At 47.7% G+C, this 19,411-nt stretch overlaps 2 protein-coding genes across 9 annotated transcripts in view; one reads left to right on the top strand and one right to left on the bottom strand.

Moving 5' to 3' along the window:
• KIF24 (kinesin family member 24) overlaps positions 1–10,411 on the top strand; it is a 61,793-nt gene extending 51,382 nt beyond the window's left edge. For 3 of the 5 annotated variants that reach the window (XM_033437801.2, XM_033437803.2, XM_033437802.2), the window contains 3 exons: positions 3,784–5,988; positions 7,239–7,428; positions 7,959–10,411. In XM_033437801.2, coding sequence (XP_033293692.1) covers positions 3,784–5,988; positions 7,239–7,428; positions 7,959–8,099 — 2,536 coding nt within the window. In that variant the 3' untranslated portion in view covers positions 8,100–10,411. The remainder of the gene's footprint in view (positions 1–3,783; positions 5,989–7,238; positions 7,429–7,958) is intronic. The other 2 variants (XM_033437799.2, XM_004275094.3) reach the window with 1 other exon arrangement.
• The window catches only part of UBAP1 (ubiquitin associated protein 1), a 55,075-nt gene continuing 45,610 nt past the window's right edge, over positions 9,947–19,411 (bottom strand). For 3 of the 4 annotated variants that reach the window (XM_004275093.3, XM_049711103.1, XM_033437805.2), the window contains exons 5-7: positions 12,908–13,090; positions 11,693–11,794; positions 9,947–11,082 (exon numbers count right to left, since the gene is read on the bottom strand). In XM_004275093.3, coding sequence (XP_004275141.1) covers positions 10,942–11,082; positions 11,693–11,794; positions 12,908–13,090 — 426 coding nt within the window. In that variant the 3' untranslated portion in view covers positions 9,947–10,941. The remainder of the gene's footprint in view (positions 11,083–11,692; positions 11,795–12,907; positions 13,091–19,411) is intronic. The other variant, XM_049711104.1, reaches the window with a different exon arrangement.

Here is a 19,411-nt window from a genome sequence, read left to right on the forward strand (position 1 = left end):
AAGGTGACACGCTCCTTTGTTTAGGAGACAACTCCATCGGTGGCTTTTTTTTTTTTTTCCAGCCACGCTGCGTGGCATGTGGGATCTTAGTTCCCCAACCAGGGATCAAACCTGCATCCCCTGCATTGGAAGCGTGGAGTCTTAACCACTGGACTGCCAGGGAATTCCCCATCAGTGGCGTTTAAATGGCTAGCGGGGGATGAAATATTTCTCCAGAGTAGAAGGCTTAGTGAGGTTTTCTTCCTGCTAGCCTCAGCTCTAATTATTAGGGATAGAATACCTATTACTTGTCAAGGCAGAAGTACTCAGAGCTGTGTAGGTCCAGAAGAGACCAACCTTGTGTTATAGAAGGAGAAACTGAGGCCCAGAAAAGGGTGGAAACATTAATAGGGCTCACTGGGAGTTGGTGGCAGAACTAGCACCTCTTATTGCCAGGTCAGGGCTCTAGTGACTTTGGTATCTGCCAGGGTCCCTCCCATCTCTTACCCTGGGGTCACGTGTCTCCTTCACGTGTGAAAATGCTCTCATTACCATTCTTTCCTCTGGCTGCTTTGCTGCTGGTCCTGTCTTACAACACCTCCTCTTCAGTCTCCCAAGAATCCATCTCCAAAGTTAACAAACTATTTGAGGGGAACCTGTTGGGTTTTTTTTTTTAATTACTGTTGAAGAATCTTTAGTATCCATGGCATTTAATGAAACTCATTGGGAAGGAAAGAGAAGCTACCATCTAAGTTCCGTGAGAACAGGAACCTTATCTTTTTCTCCACTGTATCTCTCCTGCCCAGACAGTACTTGGTACCTAGTAGCTGTGTAATAAATATTTGTGAATGAAAGGAGGAGCTCCTCCTGGGCTTGGGGGCTTGAGTGAGGTTCTCTGTGTACCTTATCTCATTTAAATAGGAGAGATCATTTACAAAGTGGCTACCAGAGTGGACTCTGGAGTTAGACTATCTGGGCCAATACCCTGCCTCTGCCACTAGCTAGCTGAGTGGTCTTGGACAAATTTGCAACTTCTCTGGGCCCCAATTTCCTTAATGTGAACAGGGATAATGATAGCACCTATCTCATATAACAGTTATGTGGAATCACTGATGCGATATGTTTGAAGGGCTTAGCACCACACCTGGCAAATAGTGAGCACTCATTATATGTTAACTTTAACAATAGTAATATTACAGGCATACTGTGGAGATATTGCAGGTTTGGTTCCAGACCACCACAATAGATCAAAGATCACAGTAAAGTGATTTTAAAATATATATATACATACCTTAATTTAAAAATAATGCTGTTGGAAAAATGGCACCAATAGACTTGCTCTATGCAGGGTTGCTACCCACCTTCAATTTGTTAAAAAAAAAACGCACTATCCAAAAAGCAAAGCACAAGAAAATGAAGTATGCCTATAATAGGCATAAGTTTCCTCGAGGAGGTTTTCTTGTTGCATGGTTTCCTAATGCCAGCACCCTAGCACTACTAGAAGACAGTGAAGACTGAGATCAGATAGAAGACATGGGATGATCCAAAATTGTTCCCCAAAAACCAGTATGGCTTCAGGTTCTTTCCCCCCATGTATCCATTACCCAGCTTCAACAATTATTAACCCTAAGTCAGTCTTGTTTCATAACCCCATTCACTCCCCAAATCACAGACATATCAAGTACTTGAAGTAAGAACATCACTAAGGAGCAGAGAACAAGACTTTCCTCTCAGTGCCTCAGTAACGGAGGATGAAAGTAACCCTTTCTCAGAGGGGATGCATTGAGTACGATTGAGAAATTATTTGAAATAGTTTTGGTTAAAAAATAGAATAAGTATAATAGAAATAATCTCTTTCATTTAAAGCAGTCTGACAAATTATTGAAAATAAATATGAAAGTCATTTGTTTTATGTGTTCAAATTAATTGTTGGTAACAATCCATACACACACAGGATGAGGATGATTGTATTGCTTATTTAAAATTTTCCTCTGATTTAAAATTTTCATCTCTGCACATACTAGAAGAATGTTGCTAAATAGTCCAAAAATAAAGTTCCAGCTGGACCCCTGACAGGTGTATCAGAAGAGAACTCAGTAACAGGAGTGATTTTGGTAAAAGGTAGAGTACACTGGAAGCCTTTAGCATCAACGACCAAAAATTATCTGTAAGATTTCTTCCGGCACCCTCAGGTTTCGAGAATTATTTACTATGACTGCTAGGAGGAGATTTTGGTGTTTCTCTTTTAACAAAACTAATAGCTCAGATTTTTATAACAGGAAGTAATTTGGAACCATCTAGACTTGCTGTGGGACCTCTCGACCCATTCCGTGGATGTATGCCCTACTGCAGTACCTCAGCAAAGGCCCAAGGACACAATTCACGTGTCTTTAGTCACATCCTGTGTCTCTTTGCTTACTGTGTTATCTGCTTGCCTTGCCTCCCAGACCTAAAAGGAAGATTTAAGTCAAGTCTCAGTGTCAGGTTTACTATATTGGTCTTCAGTAATGGCCAGAGGGGTCATTTGGCTACTATTGAGTGGATTAAAATCAAAACAATGGAAAAGACATTTTCTGGGAGCTCCCAGGCAGAAGTACTGCTCCCACCTAGGGGATTTCAACACAGAATCTACGAACAAACTACTGGAGAGTCACATTTTACTTGATGTCTCCTTGTAAATCCAAATTCTTATTACACTGTTTGTATTTTGTTTTAGGTATCACAGAGTGAGAGACTCTGATCTTGGCAACTGAATCCTAGCAGAGACTTAATTCTGGATTTTTCCATGCTCTCTAAAATTCCCTTGTAAAATAGAGCATGGTTCTCTATTTCTCTATCTACGGTGCGATTTTGCCTCCTAGGGGACATTTGGCAATGTCTGGAGACAATTTTGATTGTTGTGACTGGGGAGAAATGCTGCTGGGATCTCGGGTAGAAGCCAAGGAGGTTGCTAAACACTCCACAGGACAGCTCCCCACAACACAGAATTATCTGACCCCAAACACCACTAGTGCTAAGGTTGAGAAACCCTGTGAATAGACAGGTCATTTTTCCCTTAATGGAATTAGCACAAGCCTGCTTATTTCCAGAGGGCTTTTGCTTCTTGAAGTGCCCAGCAGGTTCGAGGGAACTCATTTTCTCAGAGAAGCCTGAAAGGAGGTGGTTGCAGGGAAAAGAAGACTCTGATTATGGAAGACTGGGTAAGGGGTAGACACTAGGCTCCTGAGTTGGCTGATCTTCAGGAAGCGTGGCATGGGCCCTGCGTGGGCATAGTTCTGAGACTAGCTCCTCTGGCCTGGCCCTCACATGGGACTGTGGTATTTCCAGAACTCTCCTGATCATGGAATACTGGATGCACACTACTATCCTGAGAGAAGACACTGGTCTTCTTTGTTCAGGTAAAGAGAGGTATTTCATGCTGAAATAGAATCTCCCCATTTCCTCCATTTCTCTCCCAGATAAAAAACTAATTCCCAGGGGCTTCCCTGGTGGCACAGTGGTTGAGAGTCCGCCTGCCGATGCAGGGGACGCGGGTTCATGCCCTGGTCTGGGAAGATCCCACATGCCGCGGAGCGGCTTAGGCCCGTGAGCCATGGCCGCTGAGCCTGCGCATCCGGAGCCTGTGCTCTGCAACGGGAGAGGCCACAACAGTGAGGGGCCCGCGTACCGCAAAAAAAAAAAAAAAAAAAGTAATTCCCAGTCCTTGTAATAGTTTTCTTTGGTTTTTGTTTTCCCTGAAAGCTATAGGAAAGAAGTTACAGAACATGCAAGAATGCACATTTAACATAAAATGGTCGTTTACAGGGTCAAAGAACTAAAGAAAGGCATTAAATGTTGCACTTCAGCTAGCAGTCGAAATCGAACATCTGGAAACTCTTCTCCAAAACGAATTCAGAGCTCTCCTGTGGCCCTGCCAGGGGACAAGTGTTCTCCCAAAAAAGTCAAGCTGGGGCTCCAACAGTCACTCACAGTGGCACCTGACTCCACGAGAACGAAGGCCCATCCTCTGGCCAGTCACCCAGCCAATATCCCTTTTGCTTCTGTACCTAAGGCTCCTGGTAAAAGGGGTGGCTCTAGAGGGAGTCCTCCCCAAGAGTGGGTCATTCAAACTAGCTCTATCAAAGGAACCATGCGGCCTGGACATTTAGCCAAAAAAGGGGCAGAAGAATCAGCTGCATCATGCTCTGAGAAAAATCCAATCGGCAACAAAACTGCCCTCGGGTGGGGAAGCAGGGCCCCTGGCCCAGGAGAAGAAGCAGTCCGTGGTAAGCTGCCTTCCCGGTGCAAGAAAGTGCAGACTGTGCAGCCAGTGCAAAAGCAGCTTGTGTCACGAGTTGAACTCTCCTTTGGCAACGTCCATCACTTAGTAGAGTACAGTCAGGGCAGCAAGGGGGGCACACCTACTAGGCCTGCCTCTGAAGCTTGGACAGACATCCCTCCACATCAGAAGGAGAGGGAAGAACATTTGCGCTTCTATCACCAGCAGTTCCAGCAGCCACCTCTCCTCCAACAGAAGTTAAAGCACCAACCACTGGAAAGGTTTTTATGCCAGTCCCGGCCTCCAGAGGGGCAGCTCCAGAATGACACCCCTCCTCCCTTCCACTCTTGTTGTGAGAGCCATGATGGAGCCCAAGCTGAGGACCTTGATGACAGCGATTTCAGTGAAGATTCTTTTTCACATGTTTCCTGTCAGAGGACCACAAAGCAGGGAAACACCCTGGAGAATAGCGAAGGCTCGTTCTTCCTTCATCAGAGGGAGCAAGGTCCTGAGGAACAGGTAGCCGAAAGGCGGCAGAGTCTGTGTTTTAGCCCCAGGACAGAAGGTGACGAGAAGGGTCTAACTGGAAGCTGGATGTACTCCAGGGACCCCGCAAGCCACAGGATAGCACTTGATCACGGCCACAGCCCAAGTCAGGTGCCCTTGGACTGGAGCAGAGAGGAGGACTCCACCTCCTCAGGGCCTCCTCCTGGAGAAAACCTGGCAGAGAAGCCTTACTGCTCACAGGCAGACTTTGTATATAACCAGAAAAGGGGGGGCGGCCCAGCCTTTGACCTCAGACAGGATGCCTTCAAAAATGAGGTTCCTCGGCAGGCTGAGGGCAGCTCACCATCCCTGGAGGAAGATGGTTGCACTTTCTCACTATCCCACATCACAGTTCCTGGATCCCCAGACCAAAGAGACACAGTGAGCACACCTCTGAGAGAAGTCAGTGAAGATAGCCCAACTGTGGCAACCAGAACAATGAAAAACAGTAACCCTTTCCAAGGAGAAGACTCTAGAGGGGAACTAGGCACATGCTCTGAGCATGCTTCTGAACTGATGGCTCCCCTCACCATGTCTCTCCTGGAGAGCCCAGATGATGAGGGCTCTCCTCCCTTGGAGCAGTCGGCCCAGGATGGAGCTGCGCACAGTCTAGTGGCAGCAGACACAGGGGGGCAAGCTGTGGGCCACACAGTGTCATCTGGTGATCAAGAGGCAGACCTGCCAATGTCTTCAGCAACTGAGCACCTGTGGCTCTCATCATCTCCCCCCGACAGTAAGCCTGGGGGTGATCTTCCAGCTCTGTCCCTGTCACCCATCCATCAGCACCCACCTGACAAGCTGCCCAACAGGGAGGCTGACCTGGGGGAGCCCTGTCAAAGCAGAGAGACTGCACTCTTCTCCCAGGGGCACTATGATGGCGATGCTGAGACAGAGCTGGGCTGCTCCCAGGGTTTCCCAGAAAAATCCTGCCTCACCATACATACTGGGGGACCCCACTCTGGGCCTACATTCACCCCCCAAACAGGAAGTAGTGATGTGGCTGACCAGCCCTGGGCCCAGGAGAGAAAGCACCTGGCAGGGCTTGGCTGGCAGGAGCTGGATTTGTCCACAGATCCCATCAAGCTGTCTTGCTACAATGAGGACATCACGTGGCTCAAACGCAGGCCAATCCCAAGGTACTTAGCAAGGCTAGGTTCTCCCAAGACTGCCAGGACACTCCGTCAGCCCATCCTGGGGCACGCACAGTAAGTTGGACTTTCCTACCTAGACTTGAGCCCCTTTGGCACCCCTACTCCCACTACAGCTGAATGTTTTGTCTGTTCTGGGAATGGCTGTGGTTGGCTCAGAGAAAGGCTTTTTGTCCACCTTATCAAGGGAGCCTGCCTAGATGCATCTGACATGAACAGCAGGAATAAAATGTATTGGAGCAGGCCTGCCAGGTAGGGTAGGTGGGATGTGAGTGAAAGAAGGGAGGATCTGACCCTATAAGTAAGCCTAAGACCTATGGTGAGATCAGAATCCTCTTCTTCATTCTGTTGGGCCTGTGCTCCTGGAAGTGCTCCCCAGGGACACAGCAGCAGCAGCCTTGTGACCCCAGAGCCAAGGCTGGCTGGTCACCTTCCAAGATGGTGAAGGTAAAAAACAGGGGCTGGTGATTTGTGCTGCTTTCCCTGAAGGAGGCTGTGGATGGTACAGCAGAATGAGAGAGCCTTTGAGAATGTGAGAGAAAGGAGGGCAAGAGGTCTAGCAGCATCAGAGGCCCAGGAGCAGGAAGGCAGGGCAGGCCTATGGGAACAGATGCTTCCTATGTGAGGCTGCGGCCCTCTGCTAGGGCTCCTGATACCTGGGCAGACCGTCTGCCAGCTGCTCGCTGGGGCTCAGGCCTGGGCCTTGGGCGAAGAGAAGGGCGTGTAGGGATGTGCACCTCTACAAGGTAGACAGTCTTGCTGTTTCCGTGGTCTCTATCCATCAGTGGAGTCTGACACAGTCAGGTCTAATGACCCTGTAGATGTTTCTAAATTTGGGGATCAGAGGATGGGGGGATGGTCAGTGGTAACCTAGAGGTTGGAGGTCACAAGCTAGGGAAGATAACATGCTGAGCCCAGAGGTTTTATTAGCTGGATTCTTCTGACAGAAGGCAGATCCTCCAGCTTCTAGCTCAAACCCCCTTGCTTTGGTCCCTGAACTCCCCAAAGAAAGTAGAAATCACAGCAGGCTAGGTGGCTGGCTCTACCTTGTGCCAAGTGTGCCAGCTGCAGTGGCACAGCCTTGAGCCTTCTTGCAGGGAAGATGTGGGCAGCTCCTGTGGAGGAGAAGCAGCATCCAGCCCTGTGCCTCAGTGTATCTGGAGGCAGGGGGCTGCTCCAGAAGCCCATCTCTTCTCAGAATCTCATTTGTACCCCCCTAGCCCCTTGACAAGGCCTGAAAAGAATGGGTGAGGGGCAGGAGGTGCTGGGGAGCTGGTCCTGGTCACAGCCTCGGCCTCTTTGGGCAGAAGCAGCTCTTGGCCTGGAAATGAGGCTCACTTCCAGAAAGCTGCCCAGGAGAGATGGGAGGCCCGGAGGACCACAGCATCCCCTCTGGTTCCCAGGCAGGTACTCATCCGAGCACACCAGGAACAGCTGGATGAAATGGCCAAGCTGGGCTTCAAGGAGGAGACCCTGATGAGCCAGCTGGCTCCTAATGTAAGTGGTCTTGGCCGGACTCTCAGGGGTTGTTGGAAATTAGCCTGCAGCTAGTTTGACAGTCATCCTTTTTTGATGCAGCTGTGTGTACAGAAAGGGTCTGCTGTCACACTCTAACCTTGTTGAGGCCTTGGACCTGCTCTTGCCACCCCTCTGAGTTGGCTTTAGGGCGTGCAAGGACAGGTGGGAGATGGTGCTACACTCCCCATTCCCAGGCCAAAATGTTTCCAGCCTCTGTTCTTTGCCATTCTGCCCTCCTAGTGGCTTGTTGGTGCCCCTCCCTGTGATGGTAACAGTGACTTACTTGCCTTATGCAGACCAGAGGTACTTCTACAAAACCACCCTTCTGCCCTGCGAAATACCTCTCTGTGTAGAAAAGTGGTCCCACACTGTGCCATGGTGACTGTCCTGCAGATTTTCCAGCTGGAGGAAGGGCCTGGGCTCTGAAATCTTCATACAAGAGAAGGGACTAGAAAAGCTGATCTGGCAGCAACAGCAAAAGCTCCACTTGTCCTTTGTTTCCTTTCCAGGATTTTGAAGATTTTGTGACCCAGTTAGATGAAATCATGGCTCTGAAGTCCAAGTGCATCCAGAGTCTGAGGAGCCAGCTGCAGCTATACCTGGCCTGCCACAGGCCAGCTGCGGCCCCTGAGAGGACAGCGGTGTCTTAGAACAAGATCCAGTATGTGGTGGCTGGGCTCTCAAGAGCTGGAGGGCCTCTGCCAGGTCCCCCTACAGATATCAGAACCCACTCCCTGGTCCTGCCCATGCTAGCCTCTCCCTAGCCACATGTGGCCTTGGCTGGGCCCCAGCCCCTCTCTCAGGGCCAAGCATCCTTCCCTCAATTCTAAGCACAGGAGCATCTGTAAGGAAGGACAGATCAGCCTGAAAAACTTAATAGGCCCCTCCCTTTTCTTTGGGACTGGAGGAGGATTTGCCTTTACTGACCCCTTGTCTGTGGAAACACAGGTCTAATAACCCTGTAGATGTTTCTAAATTTGGGGATCAGTGGATGGGGGGATGGTCAGTGGTAACCTAGAGGTTGTGTTGAGGTCACAAGCTAGGGAAGATAACATGCTGAGCCCAGAGGTTTTATCAGCTGGATTCTGTGCCTTTCTCCAGGACTTGGTCAAAAATGAAAACATTGGTGCTAGTGGGGCGGGGGAGGGTGAGCTCTGCCCCATCAGCCCTTGGAGATTGATTTGGGACTTTAGTTAGCTTTTGAAAATGTAAAATGAATAAACCTTGATGTCTTTAATAGCAGCAGATGTGGGACAGGCTTTATGCTTCCAGTTCCCCTCCCTCCCTGCAATCCAGTATTTAGACAGAAGAGGGTGCTCGCGTCACTGCATTATTCTTTTCCAATCTCTACCTTGTGCTGGGACCATCCACCTGCGTCATGCTCTGGCTCCTGTCTGTGAATCCTCACCCCCACGCCCTCACGGAATAGTGGAAGAGCTGCAGTTATCTCAGGCAAGTCTGTCTCCTAGCCTCACCCTCATCCGGGACTGCCCTGGCAATCTACTCCCCCCTCAATGGCCTGTGTTCAGGGTCTTGGCACTGAGTGCTCTGGTCAGTAGTGTGAGATGAGAGTGAAAGAAGGGAGGAGTAAAGCAGTTCTACACACATACACGCACACCTTCATGTGAGTTCCTTCTGTATCTTTTTAGCAGAAAGAAGCTTAAGAAATACCAAGTGGCCTCCAGGTGGCCCACTTAACCAAGGCCACCCTGGAACAAGTTGAAATTCATGTCAAAGCCCTTGGCCCTGGCACCATTTTGGTATGAAACTTTGATTTCCTACAGGTAAAGGATAACTTTTACAGGTTTTTAAAAGAAGGGTTTAATTAATTTTAAAGGCCAGAAGAGGGGCTTTCTGAGACAATGGCCATGCCTGACCTGACCACCAGAGGGCAGCCTCTTTCCAGCTTGGTGCTTCCCAGCCCAAAGGTTCTGTACCCGCTCCTCGCGTGATCACTAAAAAAAAATTAGAGACCCATCCAAGCCAAGAGCACAGGAGGGACTGTGGGGCAGTATTAAGTATAAGGACAAGAAACTCTAGGGATAAATCTAGTTCCATCAGCTACATCAGCACTACTGAGAGCTAATAAAGCAGTCTGAATCCCAGTCCTGCCTGTGGAACACATAATTATGCATGATGCTGCTCAGAGGACAAGGGGCTTGTTCCTCATTTCTGAGTGATTCCCCTGAAGGCCCAGCCTGTCTCACCGCCACAGTCAGTCTTGCAGGAAGGCATATGTCTATGTCCTTGACCCAGAGACTGGGCTAGGTCAAGTTTAAACAGACCCTTGTCTACACCTGCCTTTACAAACCGAAAACCAGGGCAGACTGGGGGGCCAGCTCCTGGGTCCCATGGCCCTAAGAGTTGGAAGAAAGTACTGAAATGACAGAAAATGGTTAGCTCCTGTTCCATCCCCAGCAAATCCCTTTACCACTCACTCACTTCCACCCTGCAGTATAACAGTCCTTGGCAATAAAGAAGTTATCACAGCAGGATATACCTTTTAGATTTTTATTAGTAGTTCTCTCTGAAAAATCAAAATAGTTAGCAAATTACTTTAGATTCATCAAGACTGTATATCCTTTGTATTTAGATCTTTAATGATGTACAACATAATACAAAACAAACCAAAGACTAATTTCTATGACTAGGTGTTATTCATTGTGTCATCCTAGAGCAGGGGGCTGGAGGGAGAGGCTGTTCTCCAGGGAGAACTGAGGTGGAGTTAGTGCTGGGTGACTAAATCACAGCCTCTTTCTTCCCCACTTGATGTGCTAGGAAGGGGCCAATGATTTCTTAAACTGACAACTGTTTTCTAGAGCAGGGGTCTCTAAAATCTCGGGTAGCAGAAGACTGTGGTCCAAACCAGGCCAAAAGAAACAGGCTGGGGCAGGGAAGTATGGTAACTGCCTGGCAGAAAAGGCAAACTCAGGGCCCCAAGGGGAAAAGGGCATTCTTTGCACCTCAGAGACATTGCAGAGCCAGTGTGTGACATCGTTAAAGGGGGAAAAAAACAAAACCCTGGAAGAACCTTTCGATTGCACTCAACTTGGATTAGAGGTCAGTCCACCCTTGCAGAGAAGGGAAACATCTAGCCCCAGAGCAGCACTGAGTCTGGCCCTCCCACCTCCTTCTCCCCAACTCCTTTTGGCAGCTGGGACAGGTTTCGGCTGAGGCCATACAGACCCCAGAAAGACCAAAGAAGTCTCTCTGGATGGCCAAGGTGGGAAGGACACTTCTCAGAATACAAATACTTTTACTGTGGAAGGAGCCGGGACAGTTCCGGGGGCATATGCACGCGCAAATCTTCCCCACTTTCTCCCCAGCTCAGGACCTAGGCTCATAGAGACTTGGCAAACAGTCTCTACACCTGACCTTCCACCCCCAAAAGAAAATCCGGAAGCTTGCCCCTTCTTCCCCACAGGTGGTCTCCTCAGGGCCTTCGGCGGGTGGGGGGGGGGCTCCGTGGCAGGGCCTAGGCAGGGCCTGGTCTCAGCTGGCTCCCGCCCGAGCCATGAGGTCTTCCAAAGCATTGTCCTGGTCATTGTTGTGTAATAGCAGAACTTCCTTAATATCTTTCAGTTCAAAGCCCATTTCCTTAAATTTGCTCATTAACTGAAGAAACTCCATCATCTAAGGGAAATAAGAGAATACAGACTCAAGAAAGGGGTCCAAGCCACACAGCACAGCTGAGTGGAGGAATATGTGTATAAGGGGGCTGCTTGGGGGAGCGTTCTTTGCCGGAGCCTCATGAGCCTCTCTGAGGTCCCCTAGCAAGCAGAGGAGGGCAGTAGAGGAAGCGAGGCTGTGGAGGAAGACAGGTTGATGCCATGGCCAATCGTCCATCAGGAGCCATGCCCAGTCCCAAACCTTGCTGACCTTCACTCAGGTCCCACCATCCACATCTGTGTTCCCACCCAGCAGGATACTGAACCCAGAAATGGCTGCTTTCTGGCTAGCAGCCTAGGTGAAGTGACTAGCAATCTCCCCCAACATCCAAAAATATGGCTTTTTGCCCAGGTCATTTTTCCCGTCTCTTCCCTGGGATTCTAGATAGTCTTCAACCCGATACTTTATCTGAGCCAAACTAGCCAAATGCCTTTCTGGACATGAGAAATTCTGTGCTTCAACTACCTCTGCCTACAGTCACTGGAAGGGATGAAGGTTGTAGTCCAGGAGGACCAAGACAGACTACTTTGTCCCTTCTTTCCAGAGGGTTCCCGTGAAGCATGAAGGTTCCTACCTTTTCCTCTGAACACTGCTGCATTTCCAGAGCCTCTTCCACTAAAAGAGGGTCAAAGCCCTTCTCACAGAGCTGTCCATGTGCAAAGAGATAGTCGAGAATCTAAGAAAAGAGAAAGGTTTAAGCACCTATTGCCACTCTTGTCTGCGCTTCCCAAAAGTCTTACACAAACCTACAAGTGTGACATCTGCTCCCCACCCTGGCTATTAGATCCTAGATAGGACTTGATTTTGTGCCTTGAATTGTGTCCAACACAGCAGTACCTCAGTGGCTACTTGCTGATAGGTACACCCTTCTAAACATGCATAGCCATTTTTCAAAGGAGTTCCTGTCACAGCTGACTCACATCTCCCAGCTGATGTCAATTCCACAGCCTAGGCAGGATATTCTTTTTTTTTTTAATGGTGACTTTTCTTTTTTCTAAATTTATTTATTTATTATTATTAGCATCATTATCATCATTGGCTGCACTGGGTCTTCATTGCTGCGCACAGGCTTTCTCCCTAGTTGTGGTGTGCAGGTTTCTCACTGCAGTGACTTCTTGTCACAGAGCACGAGCTCTAGGCACATGGGCTTCAGTAGTGGTGGCACGTGGGCTCAGTACTCGTGGCTCATGGGCTCTACAGCACAGGCTCAGTAGTTGTGGCGCACGGGCTTAGTTGCTCCGTGGCATGTGGGATCTTCCCGGACCGGGGCTCGAACCCGTGTCCCCTGCACTGGCAGGTGGATTCTTAACCACTGCGCCACCAGGGAAGTCCCAAGATATTCTTCTAAGAAACCACCCAAGTCAGAAAGTGCCCCCAAGGTTTAGGACTCCAGTACACTATTTTGGAACTCCCTGGGCAGTCCTGACAGGATAAACATTTCTGGAAGAAGACATCTGACCATACCTCAAGCCTAGAATGCTGTCTCAGGAGAGGCAGAGAAGGGGATAACTGGGTAACAGTCAACAACTCCAATACTCTCAAAGCTCTCCTTCAGCCTAGGTCTCAGAGCAGCCCCCAAAGCAGAAGCTGCAAAGCACTGCTGCTGAGGCTGCTGGTTTGCCCAACAAAGCACCCTGAGTCCTGCCCACACCCCCTCAAGTCACAGGAAAAGACAACGGTGCTGTGAGTCTGAGGGACTCTAGGATAAAGGCAAGACACTATTCCAGCTCCAGAGATGTGGGACCTCTCTCCTACCCCCGCCCTGCCCCATGGCTGACTAACCGCTCACCTGCTCAATATTCTCTCCTTTCTTCTTCATGGCTTTCAAGACACACTCATATGAGTAGCCCATGCTGACCACCGTCTCCACACAATGCCGCTCACTGGGGGACAGCGTCTGCAGTTCAGAGTAAGCCTGGGGACAGCTGGGAGTGTTGGGCACTTGTGACATTGAGAGATTAGGAGGTGTGACCTGGTGGTGGAGAAACAAAAGGATTAAGGCAAGAAGAAAGACATGTAGCCCAATCCAGGGGCTTGTCGTTTCTGACCTAATGAAACCTCCCAGTCAAGCAACCTGCCTGCAAGCAAGGGCCAGGTTTCTGGCCAGACATCCTGAAGAAGACTGAAGAGTGGTAGGGGAGCTCCAGCTGAGAGAGAGAAAAACTGGGAAGACACCTGCAACTGTGGCTGTCCTCTGCCTTCATCCCACCTTGCAGAGTGAGGAAGCACCACAAGAGCCACATGCCCTTCCATGCCCAAACCCCCTGGGCTTGAGGTGGAGAAAGAAGTTCTGAAAACTACATTCGGGACTGATGCCCAAGCTGGCTGCTGTTATTTCTCTCCAAGGCTCCTTTATCCCTTTCGTAGGCTGCCGTATCTGAGTCCTAAAGGGATCAGTAACCTCAAACACCCCCACTCTGGACTGACTGCCAGTAATGTGTCCATCCTCGCTTCTACTATCGCTGGCTGGGCAGAGACTGCCAGCGCAGTTCCCACACTTGGCCAGCTCAGGGCTCCCGTGCTCTGAGGGCACTCCATCTCTGCCCCACACCATGCACTGTGCTTTGATTCCCTGCAATAGCCGCTGTTGTACGGAGCCAAGACTGAAGGACTGCTACCCACTCCAGGCTGTGCCCTCAAGGACTGGACTGTGGTCTCTAGGGCCCTGCTGCTACTGGACCTTACTAACCCCAGCCTGACTGGTGGACAGATTCCCAGGATTAAATCCTCCCACCACTTCTGATAATGAGTCAGCCCCAAGGCAAAAAGGCAGCTCACTCCCAGGCCAAAGGACAGAACCACCATGGGAACAAGGTCACAAGCTGTTTGACAGCTTGGCCCAGCTCTGAAGAACCAGGGAAAGTTTTTCAACAAAATTTTCTTTATTTCTTTTTTTTTTTGCGGGGGGCCGGGGTGGGGGAGGGAGGAGGGAAAGGAGCCTGCTATCCTAAAAGCATGTTCAAAATTATATAGCTCCGGACTTCCCTGGTGGTGCAGTGGTTTGAAATCCGCCTGCCAATGCAGGGGACACGGGTTCGAGCCCTGGTCCGGGAAGATCCCACATGCTGCAGAGCAACTAAGCCCGTGCACCACAACTACTGAGCCTGTGCACCAGAGCCCACGAGCCACAGCTGCTGAAGCCCACGCTCCACAACTACTGAAGCCCACGTGCCTAGAGCCCGTGCTCCACAACAAGAGAAGCCACAGCAATGAGAAGCCCGCGCACCACAATGAAGAGTAGCCCCTGCTCGCCGCAACTAGAGAAAGCCCGTGCGCAGCAATGAAGACCCAAAGTGGCCAAAAACAAACAAATATTTTAAAATATATTATTAAACTAAAAATAAAATATTAAAAACAAATTATATAGCTATAACCGGATGCTCTCCTCCAAGTCAGCTGGGAAAAACCAAGAAGATTCTACAGGCCTAAAAGCCAGTAGTTTCTGCTTAACCATCTCACCCACAGCATACTCCAGGCAGTCCAATCGTGGGGCTCAGTCATTAGGTTACAGGAGTCACGACAGGGCATGGGAACTGCATCACACCCTCTGGCCACTGCAGGCCCCAAGATTGTCTCTCTCTTTTCAGGGGCAGGCTCTACCTGGGCTTGAGAATACCAATAGCCAAACAGCATTTTGGTCGCACTGCTGGCACAGTACTTATTACACACAGTATGAGCTCCTAGAGGTTAGTTTCCATGACACATGCATTTCTAGATGCCTAAGGCCTGGCTTTGAGCTTGAAACTTACCCCTAATCAGTTACTGAATAAGTGGAGCTCTATTAGGATTTCAAAGGGGGGATTTTCATTTAACACAATAAGTTGACACTGATTCTCCTCCCCTCCAAAACCCACTAAAATGATAATAAAATAATTAAAACTGTATTAACCTTTAAGGTCAAAGAAAAAGAGGGAACAGCAGAGGACAATATATTTCAATGAAATTTTAGAAGGTGGAATGCTAATGGAGGCAGAGTAATGGGCAGAGGCAATGAAGTTACACGCCCCTGGAGACCCCGAGAGAGACGGGTTCAGCATTTGGAAGCACCGGGTACTGTTGGGATAAGGCAAGAAACGAAGGCAGTGATCAGAGCAGAAAACCCTCAGGCAGACCTTCCCCACCTCACCTTTGCAGGAGGCAGAACATTAAGTCTCTAGAAAACGTGAGCCAAAAGCACTAAGGATACCAAGCACAGCATATGGCAGAGTGAGGTGCAAGAACCAAAAGGGACTAAGTAACTACACCAGCATTCCCCACCTTCTTTAGCATTCAAGCAGAACTCTCTAGATAAATTTTAATAGCCCCCAAGACCTTCACATGTTGATGTTTTGCAGAGCTCCCCTCAAAGCCAACTAACCTTCAGCCTATAGTGAATCTTCATGATCAGCAAGCACACCCCAACATACACATTCTCCGTTTTGATTTATTTTAGTGCCTCACTCTTAAATGTGAATAGAAAGCCAAAGCCACCAACATAAGACCAAACCAGAAGAGGGAAAAGACAAAACACTTGGAAATTTAAAATAAAGTAAAAATTTTATTTAAAAGATTATGATATTAAAAAAAAAAAGGGTTATACACAGGCAAGGATATATCCCAGAAAGTAAAACATAAAGTCAAAGAGATAGAAAATACAAAAAAGAAAATACAAAGCAATGAACCACATCAACCAGATTTTGAAAACTGAGCTGAGCCTTTGGATCCAGGAGGGCCAAGCACAATGAATGAACAAAGCCCATCACTGGTAAATTTCTAATCTCCAGAAATGAAGGAAAGAAAGCTTGTGGGAGTAGGGGAAGAAATCAGAATAGCACTGTATTGCTAGAAATCAGTGGAGCTTATACTTAAATTTGAATTTTTTTTTTAAGGGAGCAATGTCTTAAAAATTCTTGAAGAAAAATGACCTTCAACTAAGAAATCTAAATCCAAAGTATTATTCACATGTGAGGGTAAAATTAAGACATTTTTAGATATTCAAGGACTCAAAAATAGGACTTCCCTGGTGGCGCAGTCGTTAAGAATCTGCCTGCCAACACAGGGGACACGAGTTTGATCCCTGGTCTGGGAAGATCCCACATGCTGTGGAGCAACTAAGCCCACGCGCCACAACTACTGAGCTTGTGTTCTGCAGCCCACGAGCCACAACTACTGAAACCTGCACACCACAATTACTGAGCCCATGCGCAGCAACTACTGAAGCCCGTGTGCCTAGAGCCCGTGCTCCGCAACGAGAAGCCCCTGCACTGAGAAGCCCGCGCGCCGCAACGAAGAGTAGCTCTCACTCACTACAGGTAGAGAAAGCCCGCACGCAGCAACAAAGAACCCCCCCCCAAAAAAGACAAAATCAGACAGGTTGACCAACATGCTTGAATGTATTTGAACAAGAAAATTATCATTAGGTCTTTGGCAGCTCTTTTGGAGCATTTGGACAAAATTAGCAACAGGCACAAAGAAACCATGCAGACTTTTTTAATGGGGCAGTTAAACTAGAGAAACAAAAAGCTACCAAAAAAATCATCATCATCACCAGAGTACACCATCTGAACTCAGTAATAAATATTTACCCAACCATAATAATATGAACAATAACATTAACTGAACCGAAATTTGTGATATAAATATGATGGGAGGTACAGGAAGAAGGTAGAGAAGGGGCTATTATCAGAGCTAAATCCTCAACTACTGCAACAGGAAGTATAAACCTGTCTAAAATTGATAAATTTAGAAAAATGTAAGCATCTAATTCAGAAATACAGAGATAAATCCCAGCATAAACAGTTTAAAGGTCAAAAGTGCCTGACTATGGGAAGCAAAACTGGAACTGGGGAGAGGTGAGGCAGGGAGCTACTGTTTTTCAATACAAGCCTTTTAAATGCTACTTGATTTCATTAAAATATGTTTGTAGTACTTTGATAAAAATAAATTCATTTTTTATTTTTATTTATTAAAAATGTTTTTCATTTATTTCTTTTTTGAGGCTTCCTATTTCTTCCTTTTCTTTTTCTTCTTTTTTTGGCTGTACCACATGGCTTGTGGGATCTTAGTTCCCCAACCAGGGATCGAACCTGGGGCCACAGCAGTGAAAGCGCCAAGTCCTAACCACTGGACTGGTAGGGAAGTCCCTCATTTTTTAAATCTAGAGATGGAGAAGGACTCTACTGTAAGTATTAAAGCAATGGCAACATAAGAAACGATCAACAGATTCAAACACCGAAAAGCTAAGAGATTGTATGTAATGAAAATTATTTAGGATACAATTTAAAAGCAAACTGGCACTACTCGTATGCTTCTTGGCCAAAATTAGTAAATTGAGAACTCAGAAGAATAAGGAAAAAGGCAAATATTTTGCTGAAGTAACTGTGAAAAAGTGGGAAATAGATATCCATAGCCGGAGAAAGAGAACCCAATGGCAGAATGAGCCTAACCTGTGAGCAGAGCAAGACTCCTTGAAGGGTTGAGGGGCAGTGGGAAGAGGCCCTGGTGCTAGGTCAGGCAGGTCCATGCTGGACACAGAATAAGGGCACATCACAAGATTGTTCCTCTTAACATGATCCCATGGAGTTCTCAACTTCTAAGATTAGTTTATATAAAACAGTGAAACATGAAATCAAAATCTAAAAAATGAGACCCAAACACTGGGCCTGAAATAGCCGACAAGAACCAAATTCCAGGAACACTTCCCTAGGAGTTCCTATTTGAAGGATGTATACAGTCCAGCTGACCACCATCACCACCCACCTGCCTCAAGTCCCTATCTTGGAGAGAAGTGCTTCTCTCACTGGGAAGCTCCTACCGTGGGCCTCAAAGACTCACACTAAGGATAGAAAGCCAGGATGGGAACTAGGCTTTGCTCCCTGGAGGTAAGGGTCATGACTTCCTTAAAAGATCACCAGAACTCTGGGCTTCCCTGGTGGCGCAGTGGTTGAGAATCCACCTGCCAATCCAGGGGACGCGGGTTCGTGCCCCGGTCCGGGAGGATCCCGCATGCCACAGAGCTGCTGGGCCCGTGAGCCATGGCCACTGAGCCTGTGCGTCCGGAGCCTGTGCTCCGCAACAGGAGAGGCCACAACGGTGAGAGGCCCACATACCGCAAAAAAAAAAAAAAGATCATCAGAACTCCAACTCTGTTTATATTTGCCCCCCAAAGGCAGTCAGTCCCCAGGCCAGGGAGAAGCATGGTTTCCACTGACACTCTAAGTCGGTGGGGGTGGGGGAACCTTTCAGAGTGCTTTTAATTCCTCTAAAGCACACAATGAGTCACAAAGCGAAGAGGAGTATCCTGCTGACCAAAGTCCAACCACAAACCAGGAGGAATTAGGATAAGGTCCACCCTAGGAGATGTTATGCACTCTATTTAGTTTCTCTGGGCCAGGGTCCATGGAAGTTTACGGGCAGCAGTAAGCTCTGACAATGGAAGCACTCACACAGAGAAAATCATTTACCAAGAATGTCACTGCTGGGAACTTGCACTCTATGTAAGGCAGGCCAAGGCTCATCTTTTCTACCAGCTAATAGCAGGCTTATTATGGTCTCTCAGAGATTTCCCACTAATACAATCAGGCTCCTTTCTGGCTCTAAATACTGTCTTGATATGCTGTCATTTAAAAAATCTGAACTGGTGTAGCAAAAGGTTCTTGGTCTTCTATGATTTCTATTCTATAATGCAATTGTTCTGTGGGGCTGAAACAACCACATAAAGTAACCTCCCTATATATGTATGCATCTCTCTTGTGTGACAAATCAGATTTTCTTCAAGATGATACAAATTACAACTTTCGTATCAATCCACCCTTCAACACTAAATCTGACTTCCAACCTTCCCCTCTCCCTCCCTTTGGAGAAAACTGCACAATTCTTAGTAGTAAGAAAAAAAAAGTAATTGCAGGATTAAAACCTATAGGTTTAAAAATGACAAATTTCTATCTTTTGCTGAAACTTCCAATACAAATTATGCCCCAGTTACTAAAGTACCGCCCAGTTTGAAAAACATAACCCCAAATTAGTCAAACACAAAAGAGCCAAACTTCAAGGCAGAGTGAGATGGAAAGAGGAAGGAGAGGGAGGTAGGGAGAAGATAAAAGGAGGAATACCAAGCAACCATAAAAAAATTAAGAAAGCTAATAGGAAAAAGTAAAAAGGTACAAAGAAAGAAAGCCTTTAAAAAATGCAAACACAAGACATGGCAGCACAGAAAACAACAAATTGATTAGGCAGGAAAACATCATTCACATGATACACATTATCTTTTTGAAGGAAAAGACCAAAAAGATGCAGGGAGGAATAAGCCAACATT

This window comes from Orcinus orca, chromosome 6, assembly GCF_937001465.1.
Source record: "Orcinus orca chromosome 6, mOrcOrc1.1, whole genome shotgun sequence".
Classification (NCBI taxonomy): Eukaryota; Metazoa; Chordata; class Mammalia; order Artiodactyla; family Delphinidae; genus Orcinus; species Orcinus orca.